At 44.3% G+C, this 18,814-nt stretch overlaps 1 protein-coding gene across 8 annotated transcripts in view; it reads left to right on the top strand.

The window, feature by feature from the left end:
* The window catches only part of ADD1 (adducin 1), a 96,116-nt gene that overhangs the window by 46,415 nt on the left and 30,887 nt on the right, over window positions 1-18,814 (top strand). For all 8 annotated transcript variants that reach the window (XM_040419189.1, XM_040419187.1, XM_040419190.1 and 5 more), the window contains exons 4-10: window positions 368-519; window positions 8,442-8,522; window positions 8,793-8,942; window positions 10,684-10,827; window positions 10,929-11,027; window positions 11,470-11,640; window positions 13,098-13,349. In XM_040419189.1, the coding sequence (XP_040275123.1) occupies window positions 368-519; window positions 8,442-8,522; window positions 8,793-8,942; window positions 10,684-10,827; window positions 10,929-11,027; window positions 11,470-11,640; window positions 13,098-13,349 (1,049 nt within the window). The remainder of the gene's footprint in view (window positions 1-367; window positions 520-8,441; window positions 8,523-8,792; window positions 8,943-10,683; window positions 10,828-10,928; window positions 11,028-11,469; window positions 11,641-13,097; window positions 13,350-18,814) is intronic.

Genomic DNA, 18,814 nt, shown 5'->3' with positions numbered 1-18,814 from the left:
CAGCGTTTGGGTGTCCGCCTGGCCGTGCGGAGCCAAACGGATCCGTCCAGACTTACAATGTAAGTCAATGGGGACGGATCCGTTTGAAGTTGACACCATATGGTGCAATTTTCAAACGCATCCGTCCCCCCTTGACTTTCAATGCAAAGTCTGGACGGATCCGTCTGACTAACTTTCACACTTAGAATTTTTTCTGAAATATAATGCAGACGGATCCGTTCTGAACGGATACCATCGTTTGCATTATAGGAGCGGATCTGTCTGTGCAGACACCAGACGGATCCGCTCCGAACGCAAGTGTGAAAGTAGCCTTACTTGGATGCTTTACATAGAGTCCAGTGTTTGACCCCCATGTTCTTTATTCCAGGCTTAGGAATGGTAACTCCTGTGAACGATCTTAGAGGATCCGATTCCATCGCCTACGAAAAGGGCGAGAAATTGCTTCGATGTAAGCTGGCAGCGTTCTATCGATTGGCCGATTTGTTTGGGTGGTCTCAACTGATCTACAATCACATTACTGTAAGTATCCGAATATTAGTGCGCGTGGATACTGACTGTCTCCTTTCAAGCAAGTTATGGAGACTTCTAATAATTTCTGCTATAAAATGTCACAAGAGTTTATACTCCTTTTCGTTGACCTTGCCGCACCCATATACTTCGGCTTTCAATAACTGAATAAATTGATAGTAATAGATCCAGAAACGCCTGAGTTATATAACATGGAGGGCTGCCAACATCGCTTTTAATGCTGTAAAGCAAAGTCCTCGTTGCAATCCGGAGAGAGAGTCAAATGGAATGAAAGACATTCAGCTCTTTGTAAATGGTCTGTCAAGTTCATTCTGCAGTCACACAAGGGTCGTGATGACTTTTCCTCCCTGTGCTGTGTATGCATGGTATTAGCTCGCTAACACGAGCTGCCGAATTTCCGTTGTTCTGTTCCAGAGCGGAAAAACCGAATAGCTGGATCCAGTATACTGTATGCCTGACAATTCCAGTTGGCTGTAATGGAGTCTTTCAGATTTCCATTATGGATTCCAGTAGTATTTTTGTTGGATTCTGTGATGAACAAAACACACATTAAGTATTCTTACGGAGTGAAAAAACTGAAAAACTCCTATATTAACCTCCCTACATAAAAAAAAAAATAAATAAATATATATATATATTACATATATATTACCTTTGTATTAGTTACTTTTACAATTAATGAACAACCCCCTTAAATGATGCAATATTCAATTGTATGCAATCATAAAATACACCATTTACCGTATATTTAGAGGTGGGACGTAAAGTGTTCTTCTTACTCAGTTAGTAGATACAGGATACGATAAGGGAGCGCTGTCATACATGTCTTACATACTCGTGATGTGATCTTATTCCAGTCAGCTCTCCAGATCCAGGTTTTTCGAGAATAACATGTCTATCCCTATTTTATCCCTGGATCTCACCCTGCCTACAGGCAGAGGCCCCCCCCCCCCCCCCCCGCCCCGAAGGGGCGACTCCCACCTCTCGGTGGCTAAACCCTTTAAGGTCCCTGCCCTTGCCCTTAAGATTAGAGGTTGTTCCCAAAAAATAATCATAAGGAAGATAAGTCCAATATACTTGTAGATAAGTCGGCTCCAAATAAAGGAACTTTTAATACAATAGTCCCAAATCCCAACGCTGCGTTTCCCCAGTATTACTGCTGGTTCTTCAGGGGATACTATGGTACTACAGGAGACAAACCGGTGGTGATGCAGTGATTCCAGTTTCATGTCCCCCTCCAATGTGAATTCCTGAAGTTAGGAAGTAGGCCCCAGGTATGGGCTCCAGATCTGTGGGGTCCATGTGCTATTTAAAACTCAGCGCTTTATAAAGGGGATATCCCCCTTAAACGCCCCGCCCCCCCATTTCCTGTCCATTACTCCCCATCCCCTAGTGAAGATCATACAATAACCCTATTATTTCGATGGACATATATGCGCCCCATTTAAAAGTGCTGCCTTGATAAGGCAAGACCTTCCTCTATATTCTAAACCATATCTAATGTCTCCAATCAATAATGCACGCCACCGTGGAAAGCAAATGCGTTCCACAGAGTGGCTGAAACCAGATATGACATCGCCGATTTGCCGGAAATTGCCTGTGGGACGCATGATGTGCTCCACAGAGCGGGGAAGAAGACCAATTCCTGAAAGCAAACCGTGGAATGCAGGATGCGCCCCCCAATCTATATCGCTTGTGGAACGCTTTATGGTCTCCCCAGAGGAGGCGAGTACAATCACTCATTTCAATTACCTGAAATTTAAGGTCGCGTGGATTACCATCATGGACCTGTGAAACATGGTTGGCTATTGGTGTTTCTCTCTTATGTTTGATATCACCTAAATGGTCTCCAATTCTTCTCCTTGGTTCACGTTTTGTTTTTCCCACATAGTTTAGTGGCCAGCTACACTTAATAAGATATATAACCCCAGATGTTTTACAATTGGCATAATTCCACATTTTATGTATCCTTCCTGTTACACTCGTGAACATTTCTGAGACATTTATAGAAGGGCAGGCTATACAGCCTCCACATTTGATGTCCCCAAAGGTTTGCGATCAAGCCATGTTCCATCAGGTTGTGGTTTTGTATACATACTATGTACTAAGCGGTCCCAAAGAGATTTCCCTCTCTGGAACATAACTGATGGATCTGCAGTCAGAATGTTTATCAAATCCTGATCTGTGCGGAGAATATTCCAAGGATTCTGTCCTGTGCGTTGTCAAATGTTCCTATTTTTCTTATGGGATTCTTGGGGCTCGTCTCTTTTTTTTTTTTGGGGGGTTGAGCAGCTCCTTCCTATGCATCCTCAGTGTTTGAAAGCTTCTCTTAATGTATTCTCAGGGGACCCCCTTTCAAGGAATCTGTTTTTAAGGTCCCTAGATTGTTGAATGAAAGTTGGAATATCAGAACAATTCCTTCTAATGCAAATGTATTGCCCCTTTTAATATCCCCCTTTAAAGGGGTTGGGTTGGGGTGATGACTTTCCCAGTGGAGCAAGCTATGATTTTTCGATACGTTTCAGTATGTAACGTGCCTCCTTCTTTTATTTTTTTTTCCCTCAATCCTTAGATCCAGGAAACATATCACATCTTTTCTTTCCTTCCCATGCAAAACGTAGACCTATAGGATTACTGTTAAGGGTCCACTGGACCGTCCCACAATACCAGGATGTCATCGATCTATCTTCCCCAGAAAAGGATGTGGTTGGTCCAGTGATCCTCCTCTTCAGCAATCACAATCCTGTCTCTTTCAATCTGTTGCGTCACCAACTTACAGAATATATCAATAGCAGAGGTATGCTGCGGTGGAGGCATTCTTTTACTCTTCGTAAAGGGGCCCTGTCCAACAGCTACATCTTCCTCCCTCTAAAGTGACTTTAAAATTCTAGTAGCCTCCGAACATTCGAACGGGATACCCAATTTTTCACATTGTTCTTTCTCATTGTTCCTATAGAACTTGTACCACTTTAACCTGCATGTAAATAGATTGATGTCTTTCACCCAGGAAAAAGGATCAAAGTTAGTTGTTGAGACAAAAGATAGTCCCCGAGAGAGTACTTGTAATTCGATAGATGAGTTTTTCTTGAGATTTACCACTTGATTTTCATTTTGTGTTTGGATTCTGCGATGGCGGTTCCTGCCGGAACCTCTGCTGCAGATGTTCATCTAGCCTAACTTATGGCGCTTTCTTTTACATTAGCCCCATTGTCTTTCCTATGATTAATATAATCTATTGATCTTGAGTAGAAGCCAGGTTTTCATGTTTATTACATTTCTAATATGACTAATTGAGAGCAGACATTCATACACAGTTGAGTCCCATTTATTCTGACCACCAGCTAATATCCAGAGGAACCATTGTGTGCAGCACGGACAGCAGCTAGACAGGCTGGGGTGACTCAGGTCCTGGTAGGTTGTCACAGGTATCTGGAGCCATGCTGACTGTAGTGCATCCCACAGATCAAAGCAGTCCCACAGATGCTCCATTTGGGTTCAAGTCTGGGGAATTGGGGGGCCAGGGTAGTGCATGGAAGTCTCGGACGTGCTCCACAAACCAATGTCGGACATTTCTAGACATGTGACATGACGCATGGTCTTGCTGGATAATCACATCCACCCCACGGAAGACCATCAGCATGTATGGGTGTACTTGATCTACAAGGATGGATTCATATCCAAATCGGTTGAGAGTGCCACCCACATGGATGAGTGGGCCCCGAGAATGACACGAAAATATCAGCAATCGTTGCAGGGTGTTTGTTCTCTGTTTCTTGCCTGACACACCGACGTCCATCCATTCGATAAAGCAGAAAACGTGACTCATGGGAGGTCTAATTCCGATACTGCCACGAAAATTGAAGCCTTTTCTGCCGAAGCAACTTGGTTAGCAGAGGGGCAGCGACCATTCTTCTGCCTCGGAGCCCCATAAGCAGTAGGGTTCACTGAACTGTTGTCAGACACACATCTGGTAGCCCCTGGTTCATTTTGGCGGTGAGCTGCTCCACTGTAGGCTGTCCGTCCACCCTTGTGCACCTTGTGCACCTTCGTAGCCACGTTCACAATGGCTCGTGGTGCTCCGTAGTTTCCACGTCTCTTATTCACAATGATACCGTTTGTCCGCTCACCATACACTTTCACCACAGCAGCACGAGAACAGTTCACACTACTCCGTTGCAGAACTACTGCCACCCTCGCCAAAAAGCCAATAATCATCCCTTCTTCCAACTCTGATAAATCGCCCCTTTTACCCATGAGGGATATGTGAGCAGACAGCCTATCACACACCTTATATACCCACCAAGCCAGCTCACCACACGTGACCTCCTTCATCAGCTACGCGCTGCCAACATCGAAAAACGGCTTATCAGCTTTTACTTCAAATGCCTAAAGTGGCCGTGCACATCACGTACATGTTGGTCCAACACTTGTTCATCTAAGAACTTTCTGATCTCTCCTCTGTTCAGCTGAGCATCCATGTGTTTTCAGTGGGGCGCGGGGACAAAGCTGATGCCAGACTCTTCATGCAGCGGCATATTTTCCTATGAACAGAAGACTCTGGTTTGTGAGTTGGATGCCCCCCATTCACGTTGCATGGATGGGAAGTCCTGTTAAAAATCAACGGATTTGGCTGATGTGCATCTAATGCAGTGTTTATCTTTTCACCTTTTCATTAAACGTAGTCCCTAGTTACAAGGAGTCTGAAGAAAACCGTGCTAATTGTTTAAAAAAAAAAGGCTATTTTCATGCCAGTCATAAGCTTTAATCTTATAATCAAAATGACAGACCTCACATTAGGACCCATAATGGATGATTATTACTTTTCAAATTACGTTCCGCACTGCCAAACATTCCTCTTACATCCAATGACGTCTACTCTAAAAATAGATGTTCTCTTTTTTTTCACCTCCATTCGGAACCAGACCGCCATGATGATTTCTTTCAGCCATGTTTCATCTCTGCATTTTGACACACACTTATCTTAGTTTCCTACTTTGCCATCATCCTCCCCAACTTCTGAACACCCCATCATGCCAACCCCTTTGCCTTCTCTGCTCTCCTATACTATACTGCAGAAACAGATAGTCAAAATACTAGTAACCGTCAGATAGTGCTCCATAAATTTAATTATTGCCAGACAGTGCCTCAAATAATTGCACCCAGCAAATAGTGCCACAAACTGTGTCCCCCAAAATAATTGTGCTAAGCTGATTCTGCAAGGACCCCCCAAATGTCCCGACAATATTAATTCTCTTCCAGAGTGACCGTAGTGTTAACAGTGCTCCCAACAGTCCCCATTGTCCCCCAGAAGTAGTGATGCCCATAGTAGTCATTATGTTCCCTATAGTTTTCTAGTAGTAATAAAGCCCACAATAATGCCCCCAGTAGTTATAATGTCCCCATAGTGTGCCCTAGTAGTAATCACTACTGGAGGCACTATTAGGGAGTACTTATGTCTCCATAGTGCCCTCCAGTAAAAATAATAATGACTCTCTTTTAATGGCCCAATAGTATGCTGCCCCAGGGTGGCAAAGGAATATAACAAACTCAAGTACTCTCCTCACTCCGATTCCACGGTGCAGGACAGAAGCCTCTTGTGCCCTAAGCTGCATGCAGCTCCGCTCAGCCATTCATCATGATGATGATGTCATTACACCGCCAATGCAGTCCTCTGATAGGCTTCAGGCACAGTGGGCTTTAAGAGTCAATAGCAGAGCAGAGAGAAAGCGGCTCCCTTGCACCGCTGCGGTATTCAACTGTATTGCCGTCCTAAGGATGGCGATTCAGTTGAATGTGGAGAGACCCTAGCAGCCAGCAATGAAACCTTACTGGATGCTAGGGCAGTCCCAGTACCCCCTTACCCTGTGGCATAAGTGAACTGCAGGTTGATATAGTGGTCTAATGTGTGTGGACAACTTTGCACAGTTTAAAATTTAAGGTGCTGTTCTTCTCAGTTCTGGAAATCACAAAAAGCTATTATAATAGCATTGTTTGGTAGAGCAGACACTAGCGGATCGCTAGTGTCTGACAGCTAAATTTCTCAAAACGAGGTGGTAGAAACCCTTTAATAAGATTTCAAAGTTAAAGCGACACAAAAGGCACCCAGACCACTTCAGCTCATTGATGTGGTCTGGGTACAGTGTCCCTTTTGCCAATCGAGCTGCAATGTTCTAGAGAAACTGCATTGTTTACGTTCCAGCAATAAGTCAGCCTCTAGTGGCTGGCAGCCACCTGAGGGCTTCCTGGAGTAAAACAGACCTTTGGTCTGGTATCTGACGCTGGACGTCCTCACACCCTGCATGATGACCTCCAGGGTCAGATTTTTCCCCATAGGAAAGCATTGATTCAATGCTTTCATATGGGGTGATCTAATCTCAGCGTCCATTAGTGAGCCTCTGTTAGAAGCAGTCCCCTCCACCTTGTACTTGTTCCACTGATCTGCTACTTGCGGATATCGTGGGCATGAGTTCAGTCACTTCGGCGCATGATCCCGTGACCTACAGCGGCGGGATCACGCGCTGCAGGACGGGATTGCGCACCGAACTGACTGAACTCATGCCCGCGCAGCCCACAAGTAGCGGAACAATTAGATGAGGGGTGGGGAATAGCCAAATTTAAAAAATATTTTGAACCAAAAGGTGCGCTTTTGGTGGGTTTTGAACTAATGGTGGTCTGTGGGTGGCACTGTCGTGGGGGCTCTGTGGATGGCACGGTCGTGGGGGCTCTGTGGATGGCACGGTCGTGGGGGCTCTGTGGATGGCACGGTCGTGGGGGCTCTGTGGATGGCACGGTCGTGGGGGCTCTGTGGATGGCACTGTCGGTGACACATATATAGCACCTTATGGTATATATGTGTCCTCCACAGATCCCCCCCCCCCCCCCCCATAACAGTGTCCCTGTGAGTGAATGACCCCCAATACAGGGTCTGGGGGCCGCATCTGGTGTTGAAATGGCAGCGGGGCCCGGTGCAGTCACTGTATTCTATCGCACCGGGCCCCGCTCACTGTAATACTAATTTTCATATGTGAACAAGAAGATAAATCCTCTCCCTCTCTGTACTCACAAACTCAGTAACAGCCTGGCAGGCCGGGCGGCAGCGCAACTCACTGACGTCACGCGCCTGCTCCTCCCACTTTATGAATGAAGCAGGCAGAGCAGGCGCGTGACGTCAGTGAGTTGCGCTGCTGCCTGGCCTGCCAGGCTGTTACTGAGTTTGTGAGTTCAGCGAGGGAGAGGATTTATCTTCTTGTTCACATATGAAAATTAGTATTACAGTGAGCGGGGCCCGGTGCGATAGAATACAGTGAGTGCACCGGGCCCCGCTGCCATTACCACATTATTCTGCGGCGGACCCCCATCCCGGCCGGGCCCTCGGACCATGTCCGAAGTGCCCGACCGGTCAGTCCACCCCTGACACCAACTGATATTCACCATTGTTGTTGTACAATGAGTTGTGGTGATTTGACTGGAATTTCACTTTTATGAAAAAAGTGGTTTACTGTACTTTCAAAATACGTTGCATAACAACACAATAGTTCATGGGAAAATAACAAACTTTGTAATAAATCTTTTCTCCTTTTAGCAGCCATTCCTCCTCCTTCTGTCCTCTCCACAGACTTCTGTTGGCAGCTGTAATCTGATCCCTCAGTGAGCTGACAGTCTGTCTCGTCTCTCTCTCTAAAAGAACTTAGCAGCGAATATTACCTTCGTTTATGAGCGGGAGGATGAGACCTTTTTTCTCGAATAAGATATATTACAAATTTTCTTTTATTTACTTGTACTGTCATTTATGCAAAGTTTGTTTAAAGTACAGAGACTATTTAAAGGAAAACTATTTTGAACACATGATAAAATGCCATTGGATTGCCGCTGAAGTTAAATGCATGTGACCTAATGCCCTATGTCTAATGCAGGTCAGAGTGAGTTCAGAGCAAGAACACTTCCTCATTGTTCCCTTCGGACTCCTCTACAGTGAAGTTACTGCCTCTAGTTTGGTAAGTGTTGTTTTTGAACTCTATTAACTTGCTAGAAGCCCTCCAAACCTAGATGGGATATATTGCGAGGACTAAAACACCAGGTCTCCTGCACGAAAAAGATTGTAATTCACTTTGTGTTGATTGTTGCATGGGGAAATGGTACAAATGTCGCAATGTATTTTATTTTAGGATACAGTTATGCATTATACTGCCTCTTTTAAGTTTAAAAAAATGCAAAACTATTTCACATTGTAAAGATTTGAATTTTCTATATGTTGAATGTTTTAGGTGAAAATCAATCTTCAAGGTGACATGGTGGACCGTGGCAGTACAAACCTAGGAGTGAATAAAGCCGGCTTCGTATTGCATTCCGCTATTTATGCAGCCCGACCTGATGTGAAGTGCATTGTTCATATCCATACCCCTGCTGGGGCTGCAGTGAGTATAAAGGGCATGCTTCCTTTACAGTGTCTCTAACTTGCCTCCATTGTAGCAGTGTTTTATACTAGTGTAATATGAACCTGAGGGAACTCTAGTCTGCTGGTTGACCACCAGGCTTCCATTCCGTGTGATTTCTTTAAAATCATAAAAACTTAGAATTTTTAGTATGAGGATTTTACTTAAAGGGGTATTCCCATCATAATGATCACTGTTATCTGTTAATCATCATCTACTTGACAGTGATCATTTTTGTAAATATATTTGATTAACCAATTCCCACCCTTTAGGAGAAAATTCATCCCCACTTACCTCATTGTTGTCATTCGGTCTCCCCTGGTCCCTGGTTACGGCAACCGCTCTTCTCCAGAATCCCTGTGGCCGCACTTGCGCAGAAGGGACTCCTTCTTTTCTCCCGGCCGGGGCGCTCGCTGTCCTGAACGCTCACGCCGCTGCGCATGCTCCATGGTGACTTCTTCCTGGCCAGAATAGTACAGAGCAGCGACCGCGCACGCCAGCTCTGTACTATACTGGCCAGGGAGAAGTCACAATGGCGCATGCGCATTCATTCCAGCGAGCGGCCCAGCCGGGAGAAGATATTAATCAAGAGTAAGACCGCCCCCAGCCAGAATCCAGGAAGTGAACGGCGCGCTGGCAGCAGGTAAATATGAAAAGGCACCATGGGAATACCCCTTTAAAGGGGACCTGTCTATTGTCCCCCAACCACTCACCGTACCTTAAAGGTCAAGTCATCTTGTCTCCAATGCTGTCTTATTGGATCTGAATTTGCAGCAAAACAACTTTATCCGTTCCCATTGATTGCTTATTCCGAGCTTATAAAGTGATCATTTTGCCATCACTTCAGGATTGGTAATGGTCTGACTTCAGGGTCTCCCTAAAAGGGAGCGCAGTGCTAATTTTGAGCTACAGCTCTGGCATTCTTAGGATTGGGTGGGGGTCAGAGGTCAGACGTCCATCAATCATAAACTGATGCCATCCTAGTGATATGCCATCACTTACTAATGTATTTTGATTCTCCATGTTGCATCCTTTGCTGGATTAATTTTTCCGTCACATTATACACTGCTTGTTTCCATGGTTATGACCACCCTGCAATCTAGGAGTGGTGGTCATGCTTACACACTATAGGAAAAAGCACTAGCCTATGTGAGCTCCCATTGTCCTGGCCACCAGAGCGCTTTTTCCTACAGTGTGCAAGCATGACCACTCCTGGATTGCAGGGTGGTCATAACCATGGAAACGAGCAGTGTATAATGTGATGGAGAAATGAATCCAGCCAGCAAACGAAGCAATATGGACAATCACAATACATTAGTAAGTGCCTTGTATCAACTTCTACTTTGATAAATGTTATTTGCTGAAGCAAGACAACCCCTTTAAGTCAGCTCTTGTACTAATTTGGAGCCATCACTCTTGAGTCTTCAATATTTTAGTCCTCCGGAAACATGAGGCTCTTTTTAATGCAGTTTTTAACAATGAAATCTTGTCATACAGCTGCTTATGTGGGCTCTTCCGGGACATCCATTTGCTTCCAATTTCATTCTGTTCAAATCCTACAAAAAGAAGCCATGGCATGCCGCATCAGGTTCCTATTTGGGGAGAACATCTTGATATTGCTGTACAGCTCCACGCACTTAACACCTCTCAATGAAATTGTGAATACCTGCAATTTTTTTTTACTTCTGGGCCAGATATTGAAGCAGTTAACTTTCTCTACAAGGTATCCGCCATGAAATGCGGCTTACTGCCACTTTCGCCAGAAGCCCTGTGTCTAGGAGAGGTGGCGTATCACGATTATCACGGCATACTGGTTGATGAAGAGGAGAAAACACTAATACAGAAAAACTTGGGTCCAAGAAGTAAAGTGAGTGTTGGTTTTAGACTCTTAGACTCCTTGTAAACACACTAGTCAGTACTATAGAATCGCTCTCATCCCTTGCAATTTTTTTATTTATTTTTTCTAAGGTGCTCATTCTCCGAAATCATGGGCTTGTAACTATGGGCGAAACTGTTGAAGAGGCTTTTTATTATATTCACAGTCTTGTGTCTGCCTGTGAGATTCAGGTAAGTGCCCAGTACATTGGCTAGATAATGAAATATTCTGCCATCCATTTGAAAGAGTCTAGCGCAGCAGTGGCGAACCTATGGCACGGGCGCCAGAGCCCTCTCTGTGGGCACCCACACCCTCGAAATAGTCTGTGGTGTACCAATATGGCTTAGACTTTTCCTGCCATTCATCAGCGCAGGGCGCACTATGAACGGCACAGGCAGCGATCTGAATGTAGGCAGGATGTTATAGCTAAATGATAAAGTACACGGAAGATATACTATATTGGTATTCAGGGTAAATTGCCTGTGGGCACTTTGAGATAAATAAGTTGGTTTTGGGTTGCAGTTTGGTCCCTCTGTCTGTACAAGGTTCTAGAGTTATCTATACCAGGTGTATAGTGAAGTAAGATGGAGAACATATTGTATTGCATCCTAACACAATGTTTTCTTGCTTTAGGTACGCACCCTTGCAAGTTCAGGGGGACCAGACAACTTGGTACTATTAGATCCTGGGAAATACAAAAAGTCTCGTTTACCTGAGTCACCATCTGGCGACACTGTTGCACATCCGAAGTGGCTTCTTGGGGAGCAAGAATTTGAAGCCCTCATGCGAATGCTGGATAACCTAGTAAGTAACATCTTGTTGCTGGTAGGTTACTAAGGATCTTTCTCATGCAGGGTTTTCTGTGGCATTATAAAATGTATAAATGTAAAATAAAAATAAAAAAATTCATCAATATTTAATCTGCGGGATGCCGACTCCCGGCACCCTCGCTGTTTGAAGAGAAAGCAGGGCTGTTTACCTGGTCACCTTCCCAACTGCAGCAGCGAGCAGTGTAAATACAACTATGGCGTCCCATTCACTTCTAGGGGATGGCTCCTTCTGTTCAAGGGAATAGGTCGGAGCCATCCCATAGAAGTGAATGCCCATTTTCCACACACAGATGTGTTATTGCAAAACGCAACTTGCCCCAGAAAACTGGTTTACAAGCTTGAAACATTCCTTCTTGAGAGAGGGGTTTGTGGCTGTATCAAAAAACGCAAAATGGCTTTTAATGCTGCTACCCATTCTAAGAGTTTTCTACACTCCCTGATACAGCAATATTCTGATGGGTCCACCCAACCAAAGATTCCCCACTTGGGGTTAAATGTCTTAAAAGTAGTAAGAAGATTTAGGGTAAAGGTCTTAACCAGGGTCCAGAATCTTTGGAAACCTAAAGACCACAAACAATGGTATATGCATCTCTCGGACTGCCTGACCACATTGGTAGGGTGCATTGACATGACCGTGCATATTTTGCGTTCCACAAAACACAGATCCACAATAAAATATGGATGTTGTACGTGTTGCATCCGTTGTTTTTGCGGACCTTTTGCAACAGTGCCTATTTTTGTCTGCAAAATGGATGCGAATAGGACATGTGATACAAATCCGTAGTCGTCGTAAAATCCACATGCTGGAATTACTAAAATACAGATTATAATCTGAATAAATGGCAAATGACTTAGAGGACCTGTCACCGCTCCTGACATTCCTGTTTTAATAGCTACACACACTCTCCATGTAATAACCATTCTGGAGCATCTATTCTGAAGTCTCTATGTTCTGCCATTCCTTTATTATTCCTCCTAGAAGTTATCAATGAATTGCTAGCAGTCTGCAGTAAGGGTACAGAGGGGCGGTAACCAGTCGGGAAGGGGGGGGGGGGGGCCTGCACAGTGTCACTGTCCAATCAGTGCTGCCGTTGTCAGTCTGTGCAGGGACACACCCCCAACTGGTTCCCTCCCCTCTGTACCCTTACTCAAGGCTAATAGCAATTCATTCATAACTTATAGTGCAAATAATAAAGGAACGGCACAACATGGAGCCATAAGAATAGAGGCTCCAGAATTGGTATCACATGGGAAGTGCATGGAGATATTAAAACGGCCATGTCAGGAGCGGGGACAGGTCCTCTTTCATAAGAAAGGCAACAAGTTATTAAAGGTTCCATCCTACTTGCTGTTATTCTGGTAGCATGTTTCTCTACCCTGCGTATGTCATTCATTTTTTTTTTACATCCTTCTGTCTCGATTCTTCCATAGGGATACAGAACCGGTTACCCCTATAGATGTCCTGCCCTGCGAGACAAGGCCAAGAAGTACAGTGACGTTGAGATCCCTGCCAGCGTAACTGGCTATTCCTTTGCCAGTGATGGTGACTCAGGCACATGTTCTCCTCTCAGACACAGTTTTATGAAACAGCAACGTGAGAAGACAAAGTGGCTGAACTCTGGTAGAGCAGATGAAGCCTCAGATGAAGGGCAGAACGGAGGCAGCCCCAAGTCGAAGACTAAGGTGTGGACGAACATTACACACGATCACGTGAAACCCTTGCTGCAGTCTCTCTCGTCCGGTGTCTGCGTGCCAAGCTGTATAACCAACTGCTTGGTCTGTGCCTACCTTACTGTTCATAGTTGATATAGAGCAACCCGAGGTGACTGGCACTTGGAAGCTTTGGGAATGCAGTAGTGGGTTTCCTCCTTACCACGGGCATTTCTTTAACCTCTTAGTTCCTTGTCATTTTTCCTGCAGTGAAGTAGTTGGTATTAAAATGTATATTGTAGTCTGCTTGAAACTGCTTAAGACTGTAGATCACAATCTACTCTCCCCTCTCTATCCTGATCTTAATATAATTAACGGAATATAAAATCCTGCTAATATAAAGCAGCATTAACTCTTTCCTGTGCCTTTTTATATTTGGTTAATCTCTTAAGCAGTTTACCTTGCTAGCCTGCATTACCGGTCGTCTAAGATCTTCCTCACTTTCCCTTCTCCCTTTCTGCTGTGTGCATTTTCCCAAAGCTTTCAAGTCCCTCACGCCAGCCTCCTTGTGCATGAAACGTTGCATGTCGGTAGATGGCTGTAAATGACGATTGACAGTAAAAGTCGGGTGCGGCATAACTAAAGTGCAGCTCCGGCCCTCAGTCAACACTTAAAACACTTCTTTTTTTTTTTTACCCCCCGGAATGAGCACCACATCGGTTAACAGGTTTTGTGCGGTATTGCAGTTCTGCCCCAATAATTTCAATGCGATAAGCTACAGTACCAGGCAAAAACCTTGTACAAATGTGGTGGTACTGTGGTAAAGGTGCGATACGTTTTGAGTCTTAGACGACCCCTTTTATAGATAGTCCCGGAAAATTCATACATAGGAATTTAGATAGTGGATTGATCATCAGTGGCGGTCCAGCACCCAGCTAATCAGAAGGCTCCATCCACTGAGTACTGGCCTTGCTGGGGTACTGCAGCTCAGCTCCCACTCAAGTTAATGGGGGCCGAGCTGTAATATGCTGGTGCTGGGAGCAGAGCTTTCTGTCCATTGGCTAGTTTCCAATTTTGGCAGGTACCGTAACTGCTGATCCAGTGGGGGTTCTATGTGTTGGACCTCCACGATCGGCTATTTATGACCCAAGTTCTGGAAACCCCTTTAATATCGGAAAGCTAGTGCCAGTTTCACCTGAAGACCTGACTAATCAAAGACTAACTAGTTGCTAGGAATACATTGCTTAGTGACCCCATTGTATACCAAGCAACTAGCCTGTCTGACAGCAGAGAAGGGGGAATCCACTTGTGATGGTTATCTGCTTTTTACTTCCATTAAATTTCGGCAGTGAAGAGGTTCTTATCATTTCTTTTGCGGTCCAGTTTCCCTTAACAGAAACTCACCCATAAAACGCGTTGCTCACAGAGCAGGCGGGTTTAACGCCGTCACTGCAGCGTGGTTTAGAGCTGTTTCTAATACGCATATGGCAGCTATGACTTTCTGTCTGTCACCAGTCAGTATGTGACGGGTACAGTAGATTTATGTGGGAACCTAAGAATATTCCCTGGACTTGGCCACTCGCTGTTCTTTTCAGTTGGCTATGTACATAGACTTCGGGGTGTTTTTCTTATTTTATTATTTTTTTAGCTAGTGTATTTTAATGTGTTTCAGAAGTGGACTTCCATGCATATGTCTGTTCAGAGACTTGTAAATGTTTCTGATGAGATCTAGATTCCATTTTTTAGTGCATTTGCTTTCAGTTAATTCTGGATTTCTTTGGAATACACCCGGCTGGCACCCCCAATTGCGGACAAGAATAGTACATGTTCTATTTTTTTTCCAGTGCTGTGGACCGGAAGATCAGGGGCCGCGCTCCGGAAATGCAGATGCAGAGAGAACGCTGTGTGCTCCCCACATCCATTCCTGCTCCATTGAGAATGAATGGGTCCGCCCCCATTCCGCAGAATTGCAGAACGGGTGCGGACAACACTTGCGGATGTGTGAATGGAGCCTTAATGATTTTTAGGCTAAGAGGCCAATCTTTACTTCGTATTGGACGTAAAATGTCACTTTCTGGCGATGTATTTACCACCTTTCACATTCTATGTGTATTTTGCGGTCTGCAAATTCCAGATGGCATTTTTTATTTTTGTGTGTTCACATTGACTTCAATGGGTTCATGGACCACATTTGCAGGCATGAATGGGACAGGTTCTGTTTTTGTGAAGTGCACATACGGGTGCGGAAAATACACGGAAAGACATTTAGATGACAATTAGAAGACAATGACTACCTTAGTCAGTGGCGTCATAGTACTGCGGAGATTGGGATCTATCTCACCCAGCATCTCTCTTCTTTTTTGGCTGCAGTACTACACAAGAGGCCAGGGGACTTGTAAAAAAAAAATTTTTTGTTTTTTTGCACCATCTAAATGGGTTCTGCAGAATGAAATATTAACCGTTTTTAGTAAAAATAAAAATGGTGACTGATGCCATTTAGTTTGTTATAATTTTTACTTTTTCAGGATTTTGATATGGTAGAAAAGTGTATAAAACCTTGTTTAAAAAAAAAACATTGCTCAAAATCTAAGCGTAAGCATGTAAACGAATTCCCTACCTGGTATTTTAGGCGCTCTATAACGTGGTACATGTAATGGCTCCTCTTTCCCTGCTATTTATGTTCTTTTCAGCCGGAAATTTTTTGTACAACGGAGACTATCACTCTTCTGTCTGTCACATGGGGCTGTTTTCAGTCTTACTGAGCTTCTGTCTTGTGTCCCGTGTCAAAATTTGTCCAAAAGTAGCTTTTTCTCTACTGTAATGAAAGGGGATGTCCATTCAAGGATAGCTCAATGTCCAGCCTACAATAGTGGATGCCTAGGGGCGTCCTCATCAAAATGTACATAACCTGGAGTAGTAGAAACCAGTAGCAAGCAGATATTTTACTTTTTTACTTTTTTTTTTATTTTTTTAATTTTTTTTATTTGAAACAAAAATGTAAAATGTTTATTTAAAGGGGTTGACCGAGACCCATTAAAAATTGGAACTTGAATGGACATCTTCCGGTCTAGTTGTCCTATTCATGTCTGGAGCGGCGCGCTCAGCGGAGCTAGTGATCAGATTGTGCCATTTCTTTATCGGCTCATTTATGTGTTTACCATTTTATGAGAAAATTAAGTAAGGCGCAGTAATGGTTTATGAAGATATGAAAGTGAGTATGACCTGACTCCATTATTCATAACTTAATTTTTTATTACTGAAATTTTGCAGTTTTTTATTATTTCCCCACCTTCTTCCCCTGTATCATTTTTCCATTTATTATTTTTATTTTTTTGGCTCAGTACATGGTTATAGAATTGTACCTTATGCACAGAATAGTTCTGGTTACAACCAGATTTGTAACTAAATTCAAAGGGCCCCGACGTATTTTTCAAGGAGCCCTGAGCCTTATGTAGTCATCCCAAAATCTTACTAGTACAGCATGCACCCGTATGACTAGCTGGACCTATAGACTGAGCAGGCAGACAAGGTTATGGTGGAAGTCGGGTGCCTATTACTGGTATAAGCAGATGTTTCCTCCTAGAGTTAATTATTTATCTCCTTTAAATAATATTGTTTTTAGTTAAATCCAGCCCATAATTATAGTTTTTTTTATACTTCCTAAAATAATGGTTACTGGTATATCCCCAGATATTCCAGAAATATAGCGCCACCTGCTTTTTCTATTCAACAGCCTGTGTCCATCTTAGTAAATGTGCTGAGGTGGACGCACATGCTCAGTCCTGCTTCTCTGTGCTCTTTCAGGTATGTGGCGGGATCCCTGGCGCAGTGAGTTGGTGGCTGTCTTATCACTCGGCGTCTCCCCGAGAAGTAGAAAAGACGCTGCAGCTTCAGAAGAAGCTGGCCATACCAGGGATCCTTCATATATCTGAAGGAACGGAGCACGTGGTGAGGTGGACACAGAAGGACCGTTCAGTAGAAACAGGTGGCACTATACGAACACTCCTGGAATATCTAGGGATAGAAGCACTTTTTTTCTTTTCTTTAGGAAATAAATCCTAATTATGGCTGGATTTAAATGTAAACCTTATTCTTTGTTGGACAATCCCTTTAACTGTATATATGTGCCTAAAATTATTCTACCAGATATAACTGGTACCCTTCAAAGAGGACCTGTCGTCTCTCCTGACCAGTCTGGTTTATTAACTATTTGAATTTCCTATTTAAAAGGGTTTTCTGAGCTCTTGATACTGATGACCTACCCTCTGGATTAGCAATGAAAGATGGTAGTCACAGCAGCATATCCAGTGCGTCATTTATTGGAAGCCTTGAGTGCGCACACAAACAAAGTAAGACGTTTCGGCTTCGCGGTAGCCTTTGCGTAGCCGAAACTTCGTACTTTGTGTGTGCACTCAAGGCTTCCAATAAATGATGCACTGGATATGCTGCTGTGACTACCATCTTTCATTGCTGTTCCTGGACTGCTGTGGATCTGCGGTCCCATCGCGGCTGTTGCATTCCGGTTTTGGTCTAAAAGGTCCGGTTGTGCTGCTCTTCCACTTTTTTTGTTTGTGCTACCCCTCTGGATTAGGTCCTCAGTATCTGATTGGTGGGAGTCTGACACCTGGGACCCCCCCGCGATCGCCTGTTTGAGAAGACCCCAATGCTCTCCGCTTCACCTAGGCCAGTGATGACCCGTTCATCGGTCATATCTGCCACCTAGAAGTGAATGGGGCCGAGAGCGATACCAAGAACAACCACTATACAATGTACAGCGCTGTGCTTGGTAAGGTGCGAGAAGGCATCGGCGCGCATACAGGAGCGCCGGCACCTTCTCAGACAGCTGATCAGCGGAGGTCACAGGTGTCGGACCCCACTGAGGGGGATAGGTCATCAGTATCAGAATCTCGGAAAACCCTCAGAACACTTCACTGCTCCATTCCTCTGTTGTTCCTCCTGAATAAATTGACAATTTGGTGTTCCCATTCTCCTTGTTAAAGGTGTGTGTCCCAACAGAGTGGGCACTGATTGGGCAGTATAAGTATATGGGCACTCCCCTTTGACAAAGGAAATGGCGACATTGTACTTTCACTTTATTTATAAATAGGAGGCATAACAGAGGAACAGCCCCAGAATGGGTGTCGCTGTTTAATACACAGAGGTACATGCCGGGAGAGTATACTGGCCCATTTTAAATGCAATACAGTGGCTCTTGAAACTACAACCATACGAAGCCAGTGTTTTCCCAGGCCCGGCTGCTGCTCATCTTGCACGAAGTCAAAAATGATAGATCTAATAGACTATTTGTGCACTAGTCTGTAATTGTAGTCCTTCTCAGAGCCATGTAATCCCACTGGCACAGAAGTGTCGGTGTCCACCATTGTGTATGGGAGGACAGACTTCCCTCTTAGCCTGCGCCTGGTTTTACAAGTGTGCCTTCTTCCATGGCTGCCTTTTTATTTTGGACTCTTCCTTCTAAATTCTTCTTTCCTTCCATC

This window comes from Bufo bufo, chromosome 2 (assembly GCF_905171765.1).
Source record: "Bufo bufo chromosome 2, aBufBuf1.1, whole genome shotgun sequence".
NCBI lineage: Eukaryota > Metazoa > Chordata > Amphibia > Anura > Bufonidae > Bufo > Bufo bufo.
Note: the sequence above shows the minus strand (reverse complement) of the source record. Positions and strands in the feature narration are given on the sequence as shown.